The sequence below is a fragment of the Dermatophagoides pteronyssinus genome, unplaced genomic scaffold (genome assembly GCF_027571235.1).
Source record: "Dermatophagoides pteronyssinus isolate colony J.1.1.1.1 unplaced genomic scaffold, Derpt_VIB-CSIC_2022.12 sq0012, whole genome shotgun sequence".
NCBI lineage: Eukaryota > Metazoa > Arthropoda > Arachnida > Sarcoptiformes > Pyroglyphidae > Dermatophagoides > Dermatophagoides pteronyssinus.
Window position 1 is genome coordinate 450,096 of NW_027461536.1, and position 24,631 is coordinate 474,726.

At 27.3% G+C, this 24,631-nt stretch overlaps 6 protein-coding genes across 6 annotated transcripts; 3 read left to right on the plus strand and 3 right to left on the minus strand.

Moving 5' to 3' along the window:
- Window positions 1-124: 124 nt before the first annotated feature.
- On the minus strand, window positions 125-5,992 carry LOC113796377 (uncharacterized). Its single transcript, XM_027346648.2, has 5 exons — window positions 5,244-5,992; window positions 4,523-4,585; window positions 2,737-4,127; window positions 2,509-2,680; window positions 125-2,432 (listed from the first exon to the last, which is right to left on the minus strand). The coding sequence occupies exons 1-5, from the start codon at window positions 5,385-5,387 to the stop codon at window positions 2,208-2,210; spliced, it is 1,995 nt and encodes a 664-aa protein (XP_027202449.1). The 5' UTR covers window positions 5,388-5,992; the 3' UTR covers window positions 125-2,207.
- Window positions 355-1,560, plus strand: LOC113796386 (receptor expression-enhancing protein 5-like). The gene is made up of 5 exons (XM_027346656.2): window positions 355-489; window positions 566-659; window positions 730-868; window positions 967-1,114; window positions 1,253-1,560. Exons 1-5 carry the CDS (start codon window positions 360-362, stop codon window positions 1,270-1,272), a joined length of 531 nt encoding a protein of 176 aa, XP_027202457.1. The 5' UTR covers window positions 355-359; the 3' UTR covers window positions 1,273-1,560.
- Window positions 5,993-7,632: 1,640 nt separating the features above from the next.
- Arl5 (ADP-ribosylation factor-like 5) lies at window positions 7,633-9,082 on the minus strand. The gene is made up of 5 exons (XM_027346632.2): window positions 8,740-9,082; window positions 8,620-8,680; window positions 8,416-8,563; window positions 8,105-8,340; window positions 7,633-8,034 (listed from the first exon to the last, which is right to left on the minus strand). The coding sequence occupies exons 1-5, from the start codon at window positions 8,783-8,785 to the stop codon at window positions 7,983-7,985; spliced, it is 543 nt and encodes a 180-aa protein (XP_027202433.1). The 5' UTR covers window positions 8,786-9,082; the 3' UTR covers window positions 7,633-7,982.
- Window positions 9,083-9,317: 235 nt separating this feature from the next.
- Window positions 9,318-10,913, plus strand: LOC113796365 (uncharacterized). Its single transcript, XM_027346628.2, has 2 exons — window positions 9,318-10,123; window positions 10,183-10,913. The coding sequence occupies exons 1-2, from the start codon at window positions 9,455-9,457 to the stop codon at window positions 10,834-10,836; spliced, it is 1,323 nt and encodes a 440-aa protein (XP_027202429.2). The 5' UTR covers window positions 9,318-9,454; the 3' UTR covers window positions 10,837-10,913.
- Window positions 10,914-11,019: 106 nt separating this feature from the next.
- eIF6 (eukaryotic translation initiation factor 6) lies at window positions 11,020-12,149 on the plus strand. The gene is made up of 2 exons (XM_027346629.2): window positions 11,020-11,130; window positions 11,179-12,149. The coding sequence occupies exon 2, from the start codon at window positions 11,268-11,270 to the stop codon at window positions 12,006-12,008; it is 741 nt and encodes a 246-aa protein (XP_027202430.1). The 5' UTR covers window positions 11,020-11,130; window positions 11,179-11,267; the 3' UTR covers window positions 12,009-12,149.
- On the minus strand, window positions 11,455-12,997 carry LOC142645465 (uncharacterized). Its single transcript, XM_075821697.1, has one exon. The coding sequence runs from the start codon at window positions 12,963-12,965 to the stop codon at window positions 12,192-12,194; it is 774 nt and encodes a 257-aa protein (XP_075677812.1). The 5' UTR covers window positions 12,966-12,997; the 3' UTR covers window positions 11,455-12,191.
- Between the last annotated feature and the right edge of the window lie 11,634 nt (window positions 12,998-24,631).

Genomic DNA, 24,631 nt, shown 5'->3' on the forward strand with positions numbered 1-24,631 from the left:
AGTCATCATCATCATCATCATTGAAAAAAAAGAACTGCGCAACAGCAAATCGTTAAAAAGCTAACATCAGATTGGACATTTATAAACGTTTTTTTCCTCTGTTTTATTTTTTTCAGTAACCACATTTGGCATTGTGAATTGGATATGTAATTTTGTTTTTTGTTTTTTTGCATTTTAATTCATTTCCCGTCGTTGTCATTGTCGATAATTTTTTTTTTGATTCATTATCATCATTTAAAACTGTATAATCACCATCAAACAACAGCAGAAAATCTTTGATTGATTAATTGATTCATTTTTTGTTTAAAATTTTCTGTTGAATATACTTGTCATCCAATAAAATAACTAAGGAGAAAAAAATGGCTGAAATTTTCGATAAAATAATGACTGAAATTGAAAAATTTCTTTCTCAACCTGGTACAAAAGTAAATACCTATATGGAAATGATTGAAAAATCAACTGGTATCAAACGAATGTACATTGCTAAAGGTAATGATAAACATCGTCGTCATCATAATTCAATTCGGTTCTAAATTTTTAAATTTTTTCCATTTTTAATATATAGGTGTCTTGGTTTTCTTGATGATTTACATGATTTTCGGTTATTTTGCCCAATTGATTTGTAATTTTGTTGGTTTCTTATATCCAGCCTATGTTTCGTATGTCTTTTTCGAAAAAAAAATAAATATTTCTTTTATTATATTTTTACTCATTTTTAACAAAATTTAGGATCAAAGCATTAGAAAGTCGTAATAAAGATGATGATACACGTTGGCTAACCTATTGGGTTGTATTTGCCTTTTTCTCCGTTATTGAATTCTTTTCCGATTTTATATTTAGCTGGTTTCCATTCTATTGGCTTGCTAAGGTATGTTTTATCGATGATCACGATAATGATTATAAACATTTATGTACCTAAATTCCAAAAACAAATAGAACTAAATCTTTTTTTTTGCAAAATTATAGGTAGTATTCCTTGTATGGTGTTATTTACCATTGGAAAGAAATGGTTCCGATTATGTATACACTAAATTTATACGACCATTTTTTCTTCAAAATAATTCGGGCATCGATAATATAGCTAAACGTCTTGTGAAAGAAGCAAAAGATGCCAGTAAGTCATTGTTCCTTCCCAAAAACGTTCGAAAAGTTAGGGATTGATTTTTTTGTTTTTTGTTTGTTTTTTGTCTTTTGTTTTTTAATTTTAATTTTTCTTTTGTTTTTTTATTTATTTATTTAATTTTTAATTTAGTTTCATCAAAAAATGAATGAACGTATCTCTAAAACAAATTCATAATTCCATTTGATCAGGATCGAATTATTTTATTTGTTATTATTATTCTGATTACATTCTATACAACCAGTAACAACAACAACAACAATGTCATAGTTTATGTTTTGAAAAAAATACACTTATGAAAATCAAATTCTGTTTCGATTTTAATTCCATTTAATATTTGTTTCCAAAAAAAAGAAAATTATTTCCCTCCTTTTACTGAATTTAATTTACATAAAAAAAATTTTAAAAAATAAAGCCAATTTCTTTATTCTTAAAAAATATTAATCATCAATAATTTTTTTTTGTTGGAAAAACAAACAAACAAATCATAATGAGAGCAATTTATATAATTGTTGATGTAATTGAATCCATTTCTCAATCTTTGGATAAATTCATTATGCAAAAAATTAATAATTTTAAAAAACAAAAAGATATATAATTCACACCCACACAATTGCAATAAAAAAAATGAATATTTTCCATTTGCCAACAACAAAAAAAAAACATTTTATATATCACAATTAACATGCATAATAATAAATTCATCATCACGAGGTAAAGATGAGTTTTTTTTTCGTAGGAAACAAATATAATCATTCTTTTTATCATAATTTAATTTAATGATATTAATCATCATCAAATCTATAGACATCTTCAGTTCTTTGTTTGTATCTCTCTCTTCTTTTGGATGTGCGAAAATGGTTGGTTAAAAATGGAATGAATGAATGAATGGTCTTTTCCCTTTAGCGTCATTTTTTTCGCATTTAATCGAAAATAAAATCTTCAAATATTGGCACTTGTTTTTTTTTTTGTTTTGTTTTGTTTCTGTTCTCTCATCAATCCGAATCCAATTCATTCTCGTTTCTTTTTTTTCAAATGCAAATTATTCCATGATTGACTAGTCACCAATAACGGTCTTAATATTAAATCATGATAATTTCAACTGAGAATTATTGATAATCGATGATTGTTGTAGATGTTTATCACTAAAACCATAACCACCACTACCACCATTATTACGATAATATTCAGTAATCTGGTTTTTTATATGCAATAGTTTATAATGTAAATAAATAAGTCGTTTTTGTGCACGTTGATATTTGGAACGATTTTTAACTTCATCATATTTTTCAAATATTTGCCGAATTAATTCCTTTGAAAAAAATGAACCAAATCATTAGAATTCATCAAATGAAACAAACAAAAATTTGTATTGATTTTATACTTACATGCCATTCATCGGATTCTTCTTCTTTAGCCTGTATACGTTCTTTTAATTCTTCAAATTGTCGTGCAACACCTTCAACATAATCATAAAGTTTTTTATATTCAGGAAATTCAGCCTCAAAATCACGTCTATATTGAATTAGCTGATTCATGTCCTTGATTTTTGGATATTTACTAAACCAAATAAAAATAGATTAATTTAATTAACAAACTCGGATGAATGAACTTACCTCAGATAATCATCCGAGTCATTATTCTGACTTGAATCCGAACTTGCAACATTACCAATATGACTAATATCTGAATCGGGACTTGAATTCGGGGTCGAATTCATTGAACCAGATCCGTTACCAAAATGCCGTGGATTGTGATTATGATTTGATTGTTGTTGATGATGATGATGATGGCCATTGTTCGATTCTTTAGACATCGATGATGACGATGGTGGTGGTGGTGGTTTACCGTTCATCAACTGACTAATTGCATCAAATTGAGAGCTTGATTTTAAATACGAAGCATGTTGTGAACGAGCAATATCCGGTGATTCATGTTGTAATGGTTGTTCCACGTGATTATTGACTTTATCGAATGGTGAATAGCTTGCTGTTATTGCACTTTGATTATTTAATGTTGATTTTGCTGCAGTGGTGGTTGAACGGCCGATATTATCACTTTTAAATTTTTTCTGTCCTGTTGTAGTTGTCAAAAAATCAGGCCCACTTCGTTTCATTGATGATTTTGCCGTTACAACACCATTAGGATAAGGAGAATGTTTATGAATCGATAAAGTAATTGTTGTCGGTGATGTATTTAGACTGTTTGGTGATGATATACTTCGAGCTGAATGATCAGAAAATGGTGAAATACTGCTGTTATTATTATTAATGTTACCGCCATTTACAGTGATGGAAACATTTGTTGATCCATTACGTTTTTCGGTTTCAAATTGTTGTAATGCTTCTTCAGCAACGGCCAATTCATTCAATTGATAAATACCTTCTTTAAATGTTGCAATCGTGTTTAATATATGTATGATCTGTTGTTTATCGATAGGTAGCTCTTTAAAACGTTCTTGTACTTTAGGAATCAATTCCACTGGCTTATTGCATGATTTGGTCACTAATAATTGTATCAATAAATCACGAACTTTTCGTAAATGTTCAGCTGGTATCGTCGATTTTGATTGGCCATTACTATTATTAGTAAATTTATTGAAACGAACCAATGATGAATTTTTAGTGCCCGCCGTTGTTGATGTCGATGAATTATTATTATTATTATTTGTTCCGGTAAATTTTGTTCCAGCATTTGAAGTATATGGTTTTTTCGCTTTCACTTTACGTCCACTAAATTCAATCACTTTGGTATTATATTTTTTACTTTCCAATTCGGCCGCAACAGCCATTTTCACTTTGGTCTTTTGATATACATCATCATTGGCATGTATCTGCATACGTAACATTATTTTACCCAATGATTCCATCGACATTGATGTTTGCCGTACACATTCCAATATTCCACCATCATTTTGTATATCTTTTATTGAAAAATTAAAACATTGTGCCTTTTTATCATCATCATTTGATGATTGTAGATCATTATTATTCGGTATCGTTATTATCTATTATTCGATTATTATCAAAATTAAAAAAAAATGATTAGTTTAAGTGGTCAGCCAAAAATATGAAAAATAAAAATTTTAATGAGAAAATCTAATATAAAAAGAGAAAATAAGGTAAGAAACAACAACTTGTTTTCATTTTTGTTGTTGTTGTTGTTTTTGCTTGTTGATATATCAAAAAGAAAACGAAAACAACATGATTATTGAATGGAGAAAATAAAAAAACAAGACATGCAGACAAAGTCGGAAGTATTTTTTTTCTCGATGATAATTCTCATCGACCAACCGACAACAACTTGTTGCTTCGTTTGCCATTCATCATTCAAAAGGTTTATTATTTTAATAGATTTTTCTCATTTAAAACAATATAACAACAATAAATATACTCTACTTACGCCCTGTGAATTGTTAGGCTGTAGTTCAATCAATGGCTTTTTAATCGTTTGTGATACATTTCCCTGTTGTTTTTTTTTTCATTTGAACGTCGTTGTTTGTTGTGGGGAGGATTTCAGGTCAACATGTCAATGATGATGATGATGATATGATCAAGAAAAATAAAAAATAAAAGAGAAATTAGTTTTCGAAATTGCATCCAGAGCAACAAAATTTTGTATTGCAAAAAAATAAATAATAATAAAAAAATTTCTTGTTTCTGTTTTGTTTTTCCACAAAATCAAAAAAAAAACACTACATACACACGGCAACAGTGAATAAGAAGAAACAAAAAAAATCCATTTCCAATTGATGATTGTCAATCAATATTATCAAAATATAGGTAGAAAAACGCGTACAGACACACACAATACTTGATTTCTTTCAATATTATTATTATTATAAGCTCTAATCGATCATTGTTTCTGATTATTATTATTATTATTATTATGAAATTGATACTTTTTTAATTATAAATTTGTTTTTTCTTTTTTAAAATCACATTTAGGTGATTATTATAAAAAAGATGCACCAGAAAGCAAATACATTACATATTGGATTGAGATGTGTGTGTGTATGACAACATCTAATCTCATAATTTTTTTTTTTTGTTTCATGATTAGCATCTGTATTTGTTTGCATTGATTGATTGATTAGTTTGTTTTAAAAAAATGATAAACTTACCTTCGAAATGGCCAAAGTATAATCTTCGATTGCTTTCAATGCTGAATCGGTTAGCTTTACAAATACGACTGAATGATTTTTATTCAATTCTAATGATGAATTTAATGCCAATTTTGTTCCTTCAACGATTGTAGTAGCAGCCATGGATATGGATTTTCTTGATTATTTTCAAATTAGTTTTTTTTGTTTGAATTTTGAAAACAAAAACAAAAACAAAATTTTCACATTTGTGTGTGTGTGTGTATGGTGGTGGTAAAATTGGTCAACAACAACAAAAAAAAAAAAAAAAATAAACAAAACAAACAAGAAATAATTAAATCAAAAAAAAAACAACAAACAATTCGAATGTTGTTTAGGATTTGATTTGATTATTGGTTAAGGTTATTGGTGAATGTGTGTTACGTGTATGACTTTGATGATGGATTTCAATCGATGATGATGATTGAACAGCACAATGGATAAAACAAACAGAAAAAAAAAATGAATCAACAAATCCAATCGTGATTGACGAAATTTTTTTTAATATTTTGTTTGTTTGCTGAAGAAATGCAAGACACTCAAATACGAAATGAGAGAGAGAGAAATGCAACAGAAATTTTTTGTTTTTTGTTTTCTGGAAAAAAAATATAACGATTGATCAATAATAGCCAGGACAACATTTACCATTAAATGATATTATTATTATTATTTTTTTGTAATATTTCGATAATGATGATTGGTGATTAGTGAGGGTAAATAAATAAAAATTTTTTCTTCTATAAAATCAAAATTTAAGAAAAGAAAAGAAAAGAAAGAAAAACGTTAATTTTATCCAATTATTTCATCTTTATAATCAAAAAAAAAAAAATCATAATCACACCAAAACAGAAATCTCATCATTAAAATGGATTGAAAAATTTTATTTTATTTTTTTTGATGATCATAGCATCTATATGATATCTAAATAATACCACCATCATCAATTATTATTATCATCATCATCGTTATATTTATTCAACAACAACAAAAATTACATTAAAACAAAATAACAAAAATATACTCACACAAACACACACACAAACGTAGAGAGAAAAGATAGATTTGTGGAATGGTAAATATCATCAAAAACGTATGTTATACATATGAGAAAAAACTTGAATTTTTTTTCACCAATAAGTTTTGCTAAATTGTCGTTTATAAATATTCAGATCAACTTTCATATATAAAAAACTGAATCGATGATTTGGTTATTGACAAAAAAAAACCAAATTAATAAATTATAATTGAGGGTTAGAAAACAACACAAAACAGAAACAAAAACCCGAACATCAAGATCCAAAAAATTTTGTTGTTGGAACCTTTTTTTTTTTTTTTTTGCTTCGCTTGGATCCTCTTGTTGCTCACAAATATTATTACTTAAATTATCATCATCAACAACAGCAGCAGCAGCAAAACACAGAGTATATGTACGGAGAATAACAACAACAACAACAAGATCAAAAGCGTTTGAAACAACACGATGATAATGATGCTGTTGTTGTTGTTGTTGTTATTGGGCGCCATACAACTACCATATCCATAGTGGTAGTGGTTCGAAAATTAATTGTTTGTTTTTCTCATTGATAAATTGATTATCTATTCCAATTTACTTTCATTTATGCTACTACTATTTCAGTGATATTCGCATTTTTTTTTTTAAAAAAGAGAAAACAAAAATTTTGAAAATAAAAAAATTCAAAACTTTTTTTTTTTAAAAAAAACATCCACATCAACAATTTATCTGTTGCATTCAAAAAAAAAAAAATCTGAAACACAAATGCTGTCTGCGTCTATATAATATATGTTTGAAACAGGCTATATTCAGTGATATTCATAAATCCGGATTTGTTGTTGTTGTTGTTGTTGTCTTCGACTGGAAAAATGAGAAAAAATTTTTCATTTCATTTTTTGATTGAAATTGTCTTTCTTCCAATGTCTGTGTGTGTGAAAAGAAAAAAAAATCATTTTGTGTCATGTCATGAATGAAAGTAAAATCTGTTTTTTTTTCTGTGTTAAATGAATCACACAGAAATAAAAAAAAAGGATTCGCAAAAAGAGAAAAAAAAATTAAATCTTTTTTGATGGCTGGCAAACAATGGCGAAAAAAAACAAGATTTTTTTTTCTTTTCATCAGGTGAAATCATCAATGATGAATTGATCAATCAATGAATTGATAAATTTTTTTTCTTTTTTTTAATTTCGTCACAATAAAATGATAATGAAAATTACAAGTAAAAGTGAAAGTAAAACAAAAACACAAAAATTAATAATATTATAAATGGTCTAATATGGATGTTGATGATTTGTATACAAATTCAAGATTCAGATATCTTTTTCCAATGTCCGTTTTGTTTTTTTGTTTTTGGTATCATTTTGAGTTTTTTTTTTGGTTCAAATGTGGCTGATTGAAATGAATTGAATGAAAAAAAAATGTTATATCACAGAACATTTTGTTTGTTTTGAAAATGTTTGGTTGATGTGGATGATGAATTGAATTTTTTTTAAAAATAAAATAAAATAAAATAATTTTACAAAAATAATTATCAATGTATATAAAAAAATAAAACATTCAACAACAATGATTTTCAATTGGATCATCAGGATTATTTTAACAGCAACAAATAATTATTCTTCGATTAATAGATGAGGAATGAATTGAAGATAGATATGCGCGTTATATTGGCATCTGTTATTTTGTTTTCAGAAATCTTTTTAAAAGTTTTACGTTTTATTTTTCAATTGTTCAACAATCCATTCAAGACCTTGATATAATCTATTTATAATAAGGTTATATTGTTATTTGAAAATGAAAATTTTAAAATTTACACAAAAAAAATACATACCCTTCACCTGAAATAGCACAACAAGGTTGTATTTGCCATTTATGTTTTTTAATTGATGTTAGATTCAATTCTTTTGATATCTGTGCAACCGACATACATCCTTTTATATCTTGTTTATTTGCATAAACTAATATCGATGTTTTACGTAGATCTTCATGGCCAAGCATACGCCACAGTTCTTCTTTACTGATTGATATTCGTTCATGATCACTACTATCGATCACTAGAATTATAAACTATAATTTTATCAATTCAAGAAAAAAAAATCCAAAAATTAATTTTTTCAATTTTGAATTAATTTTTTCTTTTACCTCCGTATTTGTATAATAAGCTTGCCATCCTTGTCGTAATGAATCCTGGCCACCTAGATCCCACATTATAAAATGAATATTTTTCCAGACAACTTCTTCAACATTTGAGCCCAATGTTGGTGATGTATGTACAACTTCTTCCATTAGGCTATTATCAAAATAGTTAATTAAATTTTTTTAAAAATTAAGTCAAGTGTTACATACAATTGATATAAAATTGTTGTTTTTCCCGCATTATCCAATCCGATGATGACCAATTTATGTTCTATAATTAAAAAGAAAACTTCAATTATCTTCTTGAAACCTGTAAAAATCATTACAAACCTTCATGTGTGAAATAGCTCCAAATTTTTGAAAATAATATACCCATCGTTTCTGAAAAAATTAGAAAAAATACAAAGAATCTAACAATTATTGTGGAGAATATTCTCCAATTTTCTTTCGAAATTGTCGAATGAGTATTTTTGCAGAATTCAACGTGGCAAAATAATCTATAGATTCAAACAAAGAATAAAGAAGCTTTGTTTATCACGTGTGTAGGCGACGAATGAATGGCGGTGATATAAACTTTTTTTTTGTTTGCTCTCCAAAACAAATGAAAAATTCGAATCAGATTCGATTAATCCTTCTTATTTTCAAGGACATTTTTCGATGATAAAAACAACGATAACGGCAATAATGCACCAGTATACATAGATAAAGGCAATGATGATGATGATGAGAAGAAAATTTAATTGAAAAAAAAATTGGGAAACAGATCCTAAAATATTGAATAGATATTGTTGTTGTTGAATGATTTAAAAATTCAATAATCAATCCATTTACAAAGATTTTTAGCAAATAAACAAAAAATATGAGCGAAATTTTATTTTTTGTTTTGATGGATTTCGATACATCGTATCGTACAGGACGCCATCTATCGATTGTTCTAATGGATTTTTAGTTCTTTTTTTTTACAATGATTCGATTTTTCGAACAAACAATTTTTTTCCGGTTTAACATTCGAACATCTAAAATCTTTTGTCGAATCTGTTGACAAATGTGCATGTTCGAATGTGCGTGTCATATTAATTTCAAGATGATAATTAAATTATTGATTTGGATGTGGATATTATTTCCCATCTATAATTGTTCGATATGTCAATTGGAATATTCAAGTAATCGGAATTCGTTTATGGTATATGCAGCCGATAATCTTCAGAATGGTACAATACGTTTGTATGGTGAAAAATATTATATCGATTTTCAACTTTATCATCATTATGATAATTATACTGGTTCAATTTTATCGATTCAAGATTCTACAAATGAAACACAACGATTGATAATGTTTGAGATTGAAAAACGATTAATTCGAGAAACATATTTTAATTTATCTGAAAAAATAAATTTTCTAGACACTGTGGATCAACGTATTACGGTATTCACATTGATTAAACATCAATATGATTATGATTATAATATTGGTATGGATGAATATACATTCATTGTTGTTTCAAAACGTTCCACAAAATCTTATTTGACCGCTGATTGGTATCATATAAAAACAAATAACGGAACGATTCAAGATTCTCATCTACTTCCCCCACGTATTGAACAACAATCTAATCAAACAATGAATCAAACAAATATATTTATTCGAATGGATTCTGCCTTTCGTCTGTTGTTTGATGATGAACAATATCTTTTCACAATCATTAATCGTCGGGTATTTGTATCAAATTTTTTCCCACCATTGATATATTATATTAATTCATTATGTTTTAGCTATTCTGGACCATCGTTAAACTGGAACATTTTGATAATAAAGAAAATGATGTTGAACTTGTCAATGATTCTAATGAAACATTTCATCGTGGTCCAATACCACCAATGACAGCAGCATTCACTATACAATCAGAAAATTTGATAGCATTAGTCATTATTAAATGTCATATGCGTTGTATAGTTCCGTGGATTTATAATGAATCCATATTTGATTTTCAACCATGTCTTTATTTATCAAATTGGTATGATATCGAACCATTCATATTGATGGATAATGAAACAATCAATAATAAACAACTGAAACGATTTTCGAATGATAATCGAGATTCCAAATTATTTTTACCTAAACAATCTAATTGGTTCGGAATATTTTATTATTATGGTAATCGTGATGGCATTGGACATCGAATTCGTTCGAAATTACAAAGACCGATATTTTGGGTCAGAGTTAATTATCGAATTATGACTATTATTGGTCTTATCATGATAGTATTGATAGTGTCATTGACTGGATTCACCTGCTATGAACATCGATTTCAGCAAAATTATTATGTGGCCGAACAAGAATTTAGAGAAGAGCAACGATTACAACAAGTATCGACAGAAGTCGTCATTGAACCCCAACCTAAGATGGAATTGAATGGAAATGAATAATGATAATTATTGAAAATGAAAATTATTTGAATTTTTCTTGAATAATAATAAATTATTGGAATATTTGGAATTTGAAACATATTCTGCAAAATAGCTTTTTCGGAATATTCAAAACATTTACTGTCAAAATAGCCGACCAATTTTTTTCCTTCTTTTCCAATTGATAATCATCACGTGTTAGTGGTGAGCGTTTTATGTTTTTGTATCGTTTTTATTTAATTGAGCTTTTAAAAAACGATTGCAAAACGTTTTTTGTTTTCTGGCAGATTGCATCGGTAAAACGCCATAACATCGGTATATATAAAAGCATCATTATCTAGTTTTCGTAATAAAAAAATTCAGTTGAGCTTTATCATCCTATCCTCTTCGGTAACAGCAACAGCGAAAGCAAATTGATTTGATTTGAATTTCTATTCCTAAAAGCAAACACAATGGCATATCGTGTACAATTCGAAGGAAACAATGAGATTGGTGTATTCTCGAAATTGACAAATACTTATTGTCTAACAGCGATTGGTGGTTCAGAGAATTTTTATTCGGTATTTGAAAATGAATTGGCCAATGTAATACCAGTGGTACATGCATCGATAGCTGGTTGTCGTATTATTGGCCGTTTAACTGTAGCAAATCGTCATGGATTATTAGTACCGAATACTACTACCGATCAAGAATTACAACATTTAAGAAATTCATTACCAGATTCAGTATCCGTACAACGTGTTGAAGAACGTCTTAGTGCATTAGGTAATGTTATTGCCTGTAATGATTATTGTGCACTTGTACATCCGGATTTAGATCGTGAAACAGAAGAAATACTTGCCGATACATTAAAAGTTGAAGTTTTTCGACAATCAATTGCACAACAAGCATTAGTTGGTACATATTGTTCAATTTCAAATCGTGGTGGTTTATTACATCCACGTATTAATGTTGAACAACAGGATGAATTATCATCATTATTACAGATCCCATTGATTGCCGGTACAGTTAATCGTGGTTCCGAATTAATTGGTGCCGGTTTAGTTGTAAATGATTGGTCATGTTTCTGTGGTTTTGATACAACATCCACAGAAATATCAGTCATTGAAAATATATTCAAATTGACTGATCTTCATGGACCGAACAAGATACAAACATCGATGCGAATGTCATTGATTGAAAGTATGACATAGGAAAAAAGATGATGAATCCGTAAAATTTTATTTGATGGTTTCAATGATCATTTCGCATATTCATTATCATTTTGTAAACAAAACCAAAATTGAATGAATTAATAATTACTTCTGATTCACAATAAAAAAATTTTTAATTAATCTTGATATTTTTCAAAAATTCTAAATTTCACTTATCAAATATCATATAAATATTTGTTGTTTTTGTTGTTGTTGTTGTTGTGGTTCAATATTTAACTGTGACATCATCATAATTGGTTGTTCATTATTATTATCATCATTGTTACAACATTGACAACAACTACAACAACAACAAGAACAACAACAATGACAAAATGAACGAAATGATGATATAAAAAGATCACAAATACTATCGGCACATTCCATCAATAAAATCATTAAACATTCCCATATGATCATAAAGAATATAATTATATCGATTATATACATCATATTTTTTGTTGTTATAAATTGTATAATTATTATACAAAAATATATTATAATCGGTATCAAATAAATTAGAAGACCAATCCATAATTTACATAAAATTGTAATCAAACCGAATAAATTTATAATTATCATTATATAACAACATGTACGATACCATGATTGATTATCATTATCATTGGATGTTGTTGGTGATGATAATTCTATCGATAAACTAGAATTTATTGATAATGGTAATAATGATGTTGATGATTGATTTAATGTTTTATTTGATGATACAATTTGATTGATTGATTGAAATAATTTTTCAATATATTTTAAATCAATATGTTTTATCGGTGGATTATCATCATTATTATTAATCAAATCAATAATAGTACCATTTTTAAATAATAACATTTGCAACCATTTATGATCAGGATTTAATAGATAAAGTATTGAAATATAGATTAATGAAATTTGCATTAATGCTAATAAACATCGTCGTCCCATACAGAAACTAACACACATTATGATTTATTGATAATGATAATAATGAACTTTTTTTTCGCTACTTCAAATTAACAAATTCTTTAAATATAAAGAATGTTTTGAGTAATTAAATTAATTAAAAAAAATTGGAATTTTTAACAAAAAAAAAAAAATATTTAAAAATTCAATAAAAGTTATGATCACTAGATGACAGCATCGGCAAGATCGGAATTGATTTTTTTTTTTTTTTGTAAATCAATCCTCACTAACGAATCGACAAACAAAAAACAAAACAAAAGAAAAAACATTGACAGAATTGTAGTCTGACATCAACAACAACAACAACAACAATAAAACCGATATGAATAAATATCAGATATTATATACTGGGTGTGTGTGTGTGTGTAAATGACAAGTAAAGTTCCCAATCAAATCAAATATATTTATCGGACACAATTTTTTTTAAATAAGAAATCTTCGCATTAGTTTCCACTAATAATAACCGTTGATGAAATGACAATAATAACCGGAATCAAATCGAAAGAAAAAAAAATGTCATTATTTTGGATAACGAACAAGAAAAAAAGAATTTTTTTTTACTTGTTCCGATTGGGCGTTCTGTGTTACTTATAGCTCGAATGATTTTTTGACGACTACGGCGGCCGCTACATTGACTGTCGTAGCTTCGAAATTCTAAACAGAATCGAATGTTTCAAAAAAAAGGAATCGAACAGAATTTCCACTCTTTTCTCATGGGACATAATATTATCCTCGCAAACATTTCCAATTTTCTTGAAACGAAAAAAAAATGAAATGAAATGAAATAAAATCAAATTGAATTTCGGTGGCAGCCAGTGTTTGCCAGCTATAAAAAAAAATTCAACAAACGAAAACATTCAAGTAAAAAGATGAAAAATTTCGCATGATTAGATTCAGTTTTTTTTGTTCTGTACGATGATGATGATGTGCTTTTTTCTTTTCATCATTTTACGCAAAGCCAAAGAATTGATTGTCGGTTTGTTGATGATGATGATTGCGTCGGTGGTGGTGGTGGTGGTGATGTTGGTGCAAAAGAAAAATCCGTTTTTCATCCCACAATTCTGTCGATCGGTTTATGTGAATTGATATCAGCCAAACAGTATTATGACGTTCCACGAAAAAAAAAGAAAATCAAATCAACCACAATTCTGGATTGAATTTTCTCAACATTCCTCCCGAAAACGAAATCATCATCATCATCATTTCAGTCAGTGTCAATGTTTTTCTGAAAAATGGAATCATCATTGTCGTTGTTGTTTTAAACCGACCGTAAATAATGATTCCCTTTAGCTTTGATTTCATTGTTTTCGATTTTTTTTAGGTTAAGAAAGCTACAAATTTTTTGTGTGTGTGTGTCAAACGACAAAAAAAAATCAAAGCTAACCAATCAACCAACAAACCAGCAAAACAAATTGAATTGTATTAAGAATTGGAAGATTTTACAGAATCAAACATCAACTATATAGACGAAAATTCTTCTTCAGCAAAATACAATTTGAAATCGAATTGGATGAACAGAAAAAAAGAAGATATTCGAAATGTTTACCTAAGACATAAGAATATTCAATAAACAGAATAGAATGGCTATTTTCATTCGATAGTTTGAATCAGCAGAAAAAAAGAATTTCAATTTTTTTTATCAATTTATCCAGAATGTTTGTTTGTTTGTTTGTTTGAATTTGTTTCGAAAAAAAAGATAACAAACTATAGAAAAAAATATGATGATTATGAAGATCTGGAAAATCTGGTAAAACAAAAAACAACAAAATCTGTATTGTTTTTTCCAAACAAACAAACCGTTGTCTTCCGTTGTTTTTTCTTCCAGTTGAAAAATTTTGTATTATGCAAACATGAAAAATAAAAAACAAAATTAAGACATGGATGTTGTGCGTGTGTTGTGTTTGTCAACGATTATCATCTTTTCGTTTAGGATTTTTATCAGATTTGGAATTTTCTTATTTTTTTTGTCCATTTTCGTTCCTTCATATTATTACATGTTCAGCAGATTTAAAATGATTTTTTTCCCCATTTTCCAACAAAATCAATTCTGCTTTTGAAAATTGCGCTTTTGAAATTTTTTTTTTTCAAAAATGTTAATATCGCCCTCTTACGGTCAACATTGTAATCGTTTTTGAATATTGGTATTTCTCATTCACATTGAAAAAAAAAAATTAAACAGCCGAACATTTTCAAAATGTTCAAATGTCAATATCGATATCAATAAATGATGAATGATAATACTAACAACAAAAACTATGTACATCATCAATGGATTCAATAAAGAATAAAAATGATGATCAACAACAACAACAACAACTATAACAACGGAAGCTAATTTGATTTTTCTTGCTTTACTTGTTCATTGCCTTATTTTTCATCATCATTTTCATTTTCTTAGTTGATAAGTTAAGAAAATGAAAACCGAACAACAACAACAACAAAAAATAAAAATAAATAAAAATTTTCTCACTTGAGAGATGGGCCCTGTTGTCTTTCATCATCATCATCATCATCATCACACAATCAACACCACACATATCAAATATCCTAAAATAATTGGATTATTATTATTTTAAGACTAAGATGATGATGATGATGATGATGATGATGATAATGTTATATGACGCCTGAATCTTCTTCTTCTTCTACTTCTTGAAAAAAAGTGAAAAGAAAAGCAATGATCTTCATCAAGAACATCATCATCATCATCATATATTATTATCCTGGATCCCAGCACACACACACATTATTTTTATATATATAAAAAAGGATTCGTTACGTTTTTTTTGGTTCCTTATTATTCCTGAATGATATGGAGTTGGTGTAATACATCAATTCATTATATAATAAAAATAATCTATAATATAAGATATGAACATTTTCATTACATAGCAAGTTAGTAGGATGGTGATGATGATGATGAGGAAGATCTAAAATGAAAGAATAAAGAAGAAAAAAAAATAATTAAGATGTCGGTAAAATCACAGAATCGACAGAATTGACATTGACAGAATTGATGATCAGTATAATAATAATAATTCTATGTCATTGTGTACGTGGATGGGTGGAGAGAATCAAACGAATAATCAAAGAATCTTTCATTGTTCTACTTATATTCCAAGAACAAAACAAAAAAACTGAGTAAAAAACAACCATTTCGACCATTTTGACCTAATTGGTTATGGAATAGCAAAACATTTCCGTTTTGTCATTTTTTGTTTTTTTCATCAACCAAAAAAAACCGATGAAAAACGAAAACCGAAAAAAATTTTCCAATTGGAACAATGATGATGATGATGAAATTTGATAATTTCGATTATAACTTACAAACTGTTATTATATTTGATGAACAAAAAACGAAAAAAACGAAATGAAAAAATAAATAATCGACACGACAAATCATTTTTCGTTTGTTATACCCCGGATACATATACAACGCACACACACACGCGAATGTTTACGACATATGAAATTACATAATAATAGATGTTTTCTTTGGATACTGTTAGTGAGTTAAATGAATGAATGAATGAAAAAAAAGAGAAGAAATGTAACAAACATATAAAGAAAAACACACAAATAAAGATTACGCGATTCATTTTCATTGTGTGTGTGTGTGTGTTTGTATGTGTATGTTTTTCTTGTGTCAGCATATTAACGAACATGAAAATCAAAACAAACAAATGGAACAAAACACAACAAAGAATCTGAAAAATGAAATGAAATAAGAAGAAGAAAAACAAACAACAACAAATATCGACAAATATGAAGAATGAAGAAAGAAAAAAATGTTTGTAACCAAAGAGAGAAAAACAGAATCAATTATCAATTGTCATCATATTTTTTTTTCACTCACTGTTATCTTGATTATCATCATCAATTTTTTTCCCCTGGATTCACAAAATGTTTCGTTTGTTGATTTCTTCAACAGGAATAAACAGTCTTGGAAAACAAAACAAAAAAAGGTTTTTCTTTAGTTGAATCAAAAGACCAGAAGAAATTCGAATCATATTGTGAATGAAATGGAGACAATTTTCTATTGAATTTCTGTTCATCCTGAAAAAAAAACGAACAAACATAAAATGTTTATTTTGGAAAAGGATTGTCGTAAAGATATTCATCCTATCCATGAAATGATGATTCATTTGAAAGAATAATTTTCCTATGATAATGATGATGATGATTATGGACATTGTGGCCAATTCTTTGGCAAGAATAAAATAAGATTCATGAGAATAACATACTTTATTGAATCCTTTTTTTCTATATCTCTGTGTGTGAATTATCGATATGATTGATGATGATTATGATATTTTTGATCATCATCATTTCTAATCATTATAATGGACATGGAAATCGTGATTATGATGATGATGACGGCAAAGATGAGAATCTAAATGTGATGTGATGATGGAATATTCATCGATCTAGATTTATAAAATAAAATTGATGATCGGTGATCAATATTAAATAAATACAAACAAAAAAAAAAAAGATAAAAGAATTTCTTTATTTTTATTTTCTTTAAGAAGAAAATTCTATTTTGTCATGATGTCATCATCAAAGAAAGAAAAATATTCAATTTGATGATCATCATGAATGAATTCAATGACCCGATAATTTTTGTTTTGGGAGTTTTTGGGAGTTTTTTTCTATGTTCCAAAATAAGTCTTTTTTCGTCAGATAAAAGTTGCAAATTGAATTTGAATTGAGGTTTTCTATCATCATTCTTGGACCCAAAATCCAAACTTTTAATAAGAATCAATTTTTTTTTCTTTTCTTGTTTTCCATGTTTGATAAAAAAAACAACCGAATTCACCAATTGAAATTAAAAGTCATTTCAGACAAAAAAAACAGGAAAAAAAATAACAACGACAAAAACTTGGAATAACATTTATTCGGGTAAATGTTATTATCAATCATACTAACTAACTAACTAACTAATCTAAATAATCAATTTTGATAAATTAGTATAATTAATAAAAACTATTTATTAGTTTTGGTTATTTAGTAAAATAAAAACGATATTTGATAATTGATGATTGGAGATTCTATTTGTCAAACATTCATGTCAACAATATTTGTTACATTGCTTTTTTCGTAATAAATAGTTGAAAAAAAATATTGAATAACAGAATCGGATAATGATGATTCAATTCAATTCGCAATCAACTATTTCGAATGGATTTTTGGAACGAACAAAGTTATTGATAAAAAAAATAGTTTTTCCCAAAATCAAACAATCAATTTTTTTTAAAGAAAAAAGTAAAAATATTTAAATCATAATCAACATCCATAATAGTTTTTGTTATTTGTAGGTGAAAAAGAATCAACAACAACTTTATGAAATATAAAACAAAACAATAATGGTGAGAGAAAGAAAAAAAAGTTAACAAAAGAAAAAGTTTAGTTTTTGGTTTGCTGTATCAAAAATTGAATAATGTTTAACACACAAACAGAATAAAAAGGGTTATATTTTTTTTCCTATTGTTTGCAACGAAAAAAGTTTTCAACACACACATCACATTATCATATATAATCATCATCATTATCGTCAAAGTTTTATTTTTGTTTTATTCAAAACTAAAACTAAAAGAAACTGAATTGAAATTATTTCATTTGGACCATTCATAAATGGGTTATCCTTGGTATAAATTCAATATCTATAACAAGAATATTCATAGAGAATGTTGGAAACAAAATTGATTCTTTTCATCACCATCATCATCATTATTTCCATAATAAGCAGATGATGATGATGGAATCATGAATGAATAACTATGTTTAATATTGTAATTAATTGATGTATTGCATGGCTTTAACGATGACGACGACGACGATGACTATGTAGCCGATCACCGATCTATAGATCATCATCATCACCATCATTATCGCTTTTTATTTCGGGTTAGATCCATAATTATAATTTGGTTGCTGGCCTTATTTCATTTGGTTTTTGGATTTTGGTCGTTGAATTTTATATGCATTTTTCAATGGAAAAAAACGATCGAAAGAATAAAATTAATCGATTTTTCGTTTTTCAAACATCATCATTTCAAATAGATTTTAATCATCGATTGATTGAAATTGAATCGGATTTGTTTCTTTCTTTTTTTTCATTCATCTCTTTTTGTCAAGGCAAAAAGAATCGACTATCGATTTATTCATTCATACATCAGCATTGAATGAGATTCCAAAATTCATGAAAATATAATTCAAAACCCGGGTAAATATGCAAATTATTTTCATTATTTTTTTCTGGTTATTGTATAAAATGAAAGATCAAGAATCATATGTTAAAAGTTCATATTGAAGAGATTTGAACAAAAAAAAGAAGAAGACAAAGATACAAGGCACAAATAATAACAATAAACAACATGGTTGAATAATAATAACAACCAATGAAAGTAATCAGTTTGATTATAAGTGAAAAGGAAGGGGAAAACGTAGTGGTGGTGAATATTCTTCTTCTTCCCCCTCAAGGAATACATAGTAGTGATGCTTGGTGACAATTTTTTTTCGTCGTTGCTGTTGGATATCTTCAGCAAAATTTATATTTTTTTGGCCGTCGTCGTCGTCAATGTTGATCATATTTCATTTTATATTAATTATGATTAATTATTATGATAAAGTTGAAAATGATTTTGGCATAAGCTGGGAAACAGGAGAATATATAAAAAAAAAATCCAGAACAACAGAAATAGCGAAACAAAAGTTATATGTGACGGAACGGGAATAGAATATTATGGGAATATTATAGAATCGAACCACCACCACCCATTCGCACATATGAAATTCTTTTTTGACGTTCATTTTGTTATTCTAATTTTTTCTTTCTGTTTCTGTATGATGTGAATATATGTGAAATTCTTGAATCCTTTTTTTTACACCACTAACACTGGATCACTTTTTTGGTTATGCATCGTTTCATTTTAGTTCATCTTTTTTTGTGATTCAAAAATTTTTTTTCTTCACATTTTTTCGGGTTCACATTCAAAGAGTTCAATGTTGTTTTTCGTCCGGATTCTTTATTTGTTATCGATGTTTGGCTATGTTTATAGAATCATTATTTCATATTTTTTTATTTGTTGTTCATTATACAGATTCAAATTTTATGTTTTTGTTGATTATATATGAAATGAATGAATAAAATAAAAGTCAAGGGTTAAAATTTGAATTTGAATGATAAGAATAAGAAATTTTCCAAGAAATTTTTCCTTTTTTTGGAAAAAATTTTCTTTGTCGTTGCTGTTGTTGTCGTTATTTAAAGAATGTCAAGAATAAATTAAATAGGAAATGTCTGTGTCCTATGTTTTGATTAACAAAAAAGATTTTGTTGTTGTTGTTGTTTATTTCAAAACATCAATACGATTCAGAGAAAACAAACCAAACAAACAAACAAACAAGAAAAAAAATCAAACAACATTGATATTCGTGGATGACAATATTTTTTTTCATTTTGAATTTCCACAAGTTTCATACAATCCTAAAATCATTCATTCATTCATTCATTATTTTAACGTTATAATTATGATTATGATTAATTATCATCAACATCGTCAAATGATGATGATGATGACAATATCAATATCGAAACATAACATTTCACAGATTTGGATTCATTATTATTATTTTTGTTTCATTATTATATTTTTGCTATCTGATTCAGGAATTTTCATAATAATAATAATATGTATCCAAATGACAAGAAAATGTTATGAAAAAAAACGAAGAAGAAGAAGAAAAAGATGCTACGAATATCCAGAATGTATGCAGAATATAATAGGAGAAACAAAAAACGTATTTGTTCCATTTGGAACACACATGATGATGATTATGAATTATTAGTTTTTTGTTTTGTTTCATATGTCGAAAGTAGTTGTTTCTTCTTCTTTTTCAGTTTTGGTGGAGAATGAATGGTTGGTTGGATAGAAGGAAACATTTCAAACACACACACATTCACAGAACCAAAGTATATAACTGATTTGAACAAACTGATTTTCCGTCCGTAACATAATCTATGAATTTACGCATCCATGATCTACATGCATGCATGTTATTTATATTTGGAATTTTTATCTTTTTATAATTTGTAAAAAAAAAATTCTTGAAACAAGCAAAAAACCGGAAAATTTTCTCATTCACTTTTTTTTATAGTTTTTAATTTGATAATTATTTTTTCGACTGGAAAAATTGACTATTGTAGTTTTTATTGTGTCTTTTTTTTAAAAAAGTCGCCCATCATATTATCATCATCATCATCATCAGACATAAAAAATGAATGAACAGAATTTATTCATTTCATTCTGTAACATATATAACTTGTTAATGTAAATGTCGCGTGGGTGTCGTGTATAATTTTTTTATTTTTTTGAATTAATTAATTAACAAGACTATAGATAAGAATACACTATGATGATGACTTTGCTGATGATAATAATGATGCTAGTTGGGTGATACATTGATCCAAATGGAACATAACATATAATGAATGAATGAATGAATGAATGGTGAGAAATTTTCATGATGATCATGATGATGATTAATCATCATTCTTATTTTATACGCTTCAAATATGAATTTTTTTTTCTTCAATGTTTGTTTTTTATTTTTGTTGCAGAAATGATCATCAAAAAAAATGGCAGAATAAACATCAAAAAGGTTAATTATTCTTCGAATTGAATGATAGTGATGAACGAATAATAATTTTGTTTCAATTGATAATCTGATACTATCGATATTTTTAGGGTTTTTTTTTCCTTCCTGAAACTCATCTTTAAATAATGATAATCAATAAACAATAGTTATGTAATGAAAATGTTTTTCACACAAACAAACATTCATATCAATTGAATTTGTTTTTTGTTTCAAACTCTATTTCTTTTTGATTATCGTTCAGAATGTGAGCGTGTAAATATAATATGAGAATTAGTCATAATGATTATGATTATGATCATTATTTTGGGTTAATATAGCCAAAAAAAAAGATTATTAACTAAGTTGTTGTAATAGAAAGTTAGTTTATTAATTTGATCATCATCATCATGGTTGATAGTTATTGCTATTACATGGTTAAATAAAAAGTTTTTTTCCTCAATCATTATTTGAAACGAGATTTTTTCGGAAAAGCAATGAAAGTAAAACAAAACAAAACAAAACAAACAATCTATTTAGACATATGAGCACTGTAAAATGTGGAAATAGCTATAGATAAAATCAATCGGATACAATTATCGATACCTTTCTTTCTTTCTTTTTTTAAATGATGATCATTCATTTTGTTTTTCGTAGTTAAATATTATGAAGAAAAATATTCTTTTGTTTCATCAACATACACACACACACAAACATAATCATCATCATCGTTGAACAAAAAAAAAAAGAAAGAAAAAAGAATTTCATGTGAATAAATCATGATATATCTTTATGGATCGTTGGTAAAGAATTGTCATCGTAAAAACAGAAAAAAAACAAAAACAAAAATAAATTTCACATCATTTTTCTAAAGAATATTCTTGCATCTCTCTCTCCACACTATTCATTCATTCATAATATGGATTGTTTCCAGTTCCAGAATCAAGAACAAAAGAAACAAAAACAAAAAACTATTATCATCGAAAAACTATCATAATTTTTTTTTTTTTTGCTTTCAATATATATCCATGAAACGAAGTAAATGACGAAGTGAAAAGAAAATGCTGATTAAATTTTAATGAATCGTTATAATAATAATAATAATAATCATCATTGTCAGAATTTTATTTTTTATCATCGCCATCATCATCTGACGCCTATCTTTCATTCATATTCTCTATTGTAAATTTCCAATTGGTATTGCTATTTTTGTTTTGTTTCTATGGTGGTGTTCATGGTGGTAGTGGTGGTGGGGAGAATAACACACCGAAAAAAAGTGATGGTGGTGGTGGGCGTTAGATTCAACGATCGATGTGCATATCATCATCATCATCATCATGCAAAACAAAGATTCTCAATGGACATGAATAATGATGATGATGATGATGATGATGGAAAGAAGAAAAAAAATTCTATGAATATGAACAAAACAAAAAAAAAGAAACAAGAATCCATCGAATAATGATAATATTTAGCGATGATGATGATGATGATAAAGCTTCAAGAATAAAAACAAAAAACAAAAACGAACGAAGGAAAAAAAATTGCCACGAATTTATCATCACCAAAGTCATGAATCAATGAAATGAATGTATGTAACCCAGTAAAAGAGAAAAAAAACTGATGCTGATGATGATGCGGATGAAAACAAGAAAAAAGTTTGAACCAAGCTTTATCCCAATGTTTCTTTTTTTTTCGTTATTATTCTGTTGTTGGAAAATTCATTTCTTTCGTTTTTTTGTTTTGTTCATCATAATAATCAAACATGGTCGCTTGATTCTTTCTGTTTTTTTGGTAGAAATTTGAACAAAGCAAAGAGAAAAAATAAAACGAAAAGAATCCAATTGTGTGTGTGTGTGTGTGTGTGTGTGGAACGTGTCAGAATTTCGCTCTATTTTTGTTTTCATTTTGTTTCCTTTTTTATTCTGGCCTCTTCATCTTCATCAACATTGAAACAATGAATCGAATGTATTTCAAACAACAATGAAAGAATTCTAGACCCAAATGAATGACCAAATGTTTATTATTGGATTCTTTGTTTCATCACATTCACATCTACAGAATCCAATCATCATCATCAGGAAAATCAAACAACAAAAAAGTTGTTACATCATCATCATCATCATCAACAATTATTATTGATTATCATGATCGATTTGCAATTATCATCATCATCATCATCAATTGATTATATAATCAACTGTAGCAATGTTTCACCACCAACCAAATAAACAAGAAAAAAATCTACTGAATATAAATTCAGCAAATTCTTCTAACTTTCACCAGATGATCATGATGATGATGATAATTACGAGAAAATAAAATAAAATCAAGAATTATTCCCGGTTATTATTATTGGCCTCTATTAAACCTCTGAATGTCCATTATCAGTAACAACAACAACAACAATTGCCAAAGACAATTAACATTAATGATGATGATACGTGGTTTTTTTTTGCAGGGTTTCAATTTTACTTGCAGTTAACAACATTCTAAATAATAATAATAATTTCACAATGTTTCTCAATGGATAAATAAATAAATAAAAAAAACATTTTGTATTTTTGTTAATAAATTCAAGTCATGTAATGATGATGATGATGATGATGGCTATAGTTGATCAGGTTTTCAACCAATATTACCAATTTGGAATCAGAAAAAAATGATGAACTAATAAAAACCAAAAAACTTTCAAATTGTTCCAAATATTTGCTGTTTGTGTGTGTGGCTAATAAACGAAAATCAAATGTTAAAAGATTTTTTTGTCACCGTCGATCGATATAGTTGCTTAATTTATTTTTTTCGTAAAATCTTCATCTTTAAAACTTTGTTTGGTTTTCTAACCTTGGAATAAAAATTTTTTTTCTGGTTCATCGTTATCATTTGATGATTTTGTTTTTTCTGGAAAAAAATTGAGGTCAAAGGCCTAGTTTGGATTGGTTGGTTTTTTGGATTATAAAAATGAAATCACCAGAAAAAAATGAATGAAATGAAAAATTTGAATGAGTTCAAAGATTTCTGTCATTTTTCAA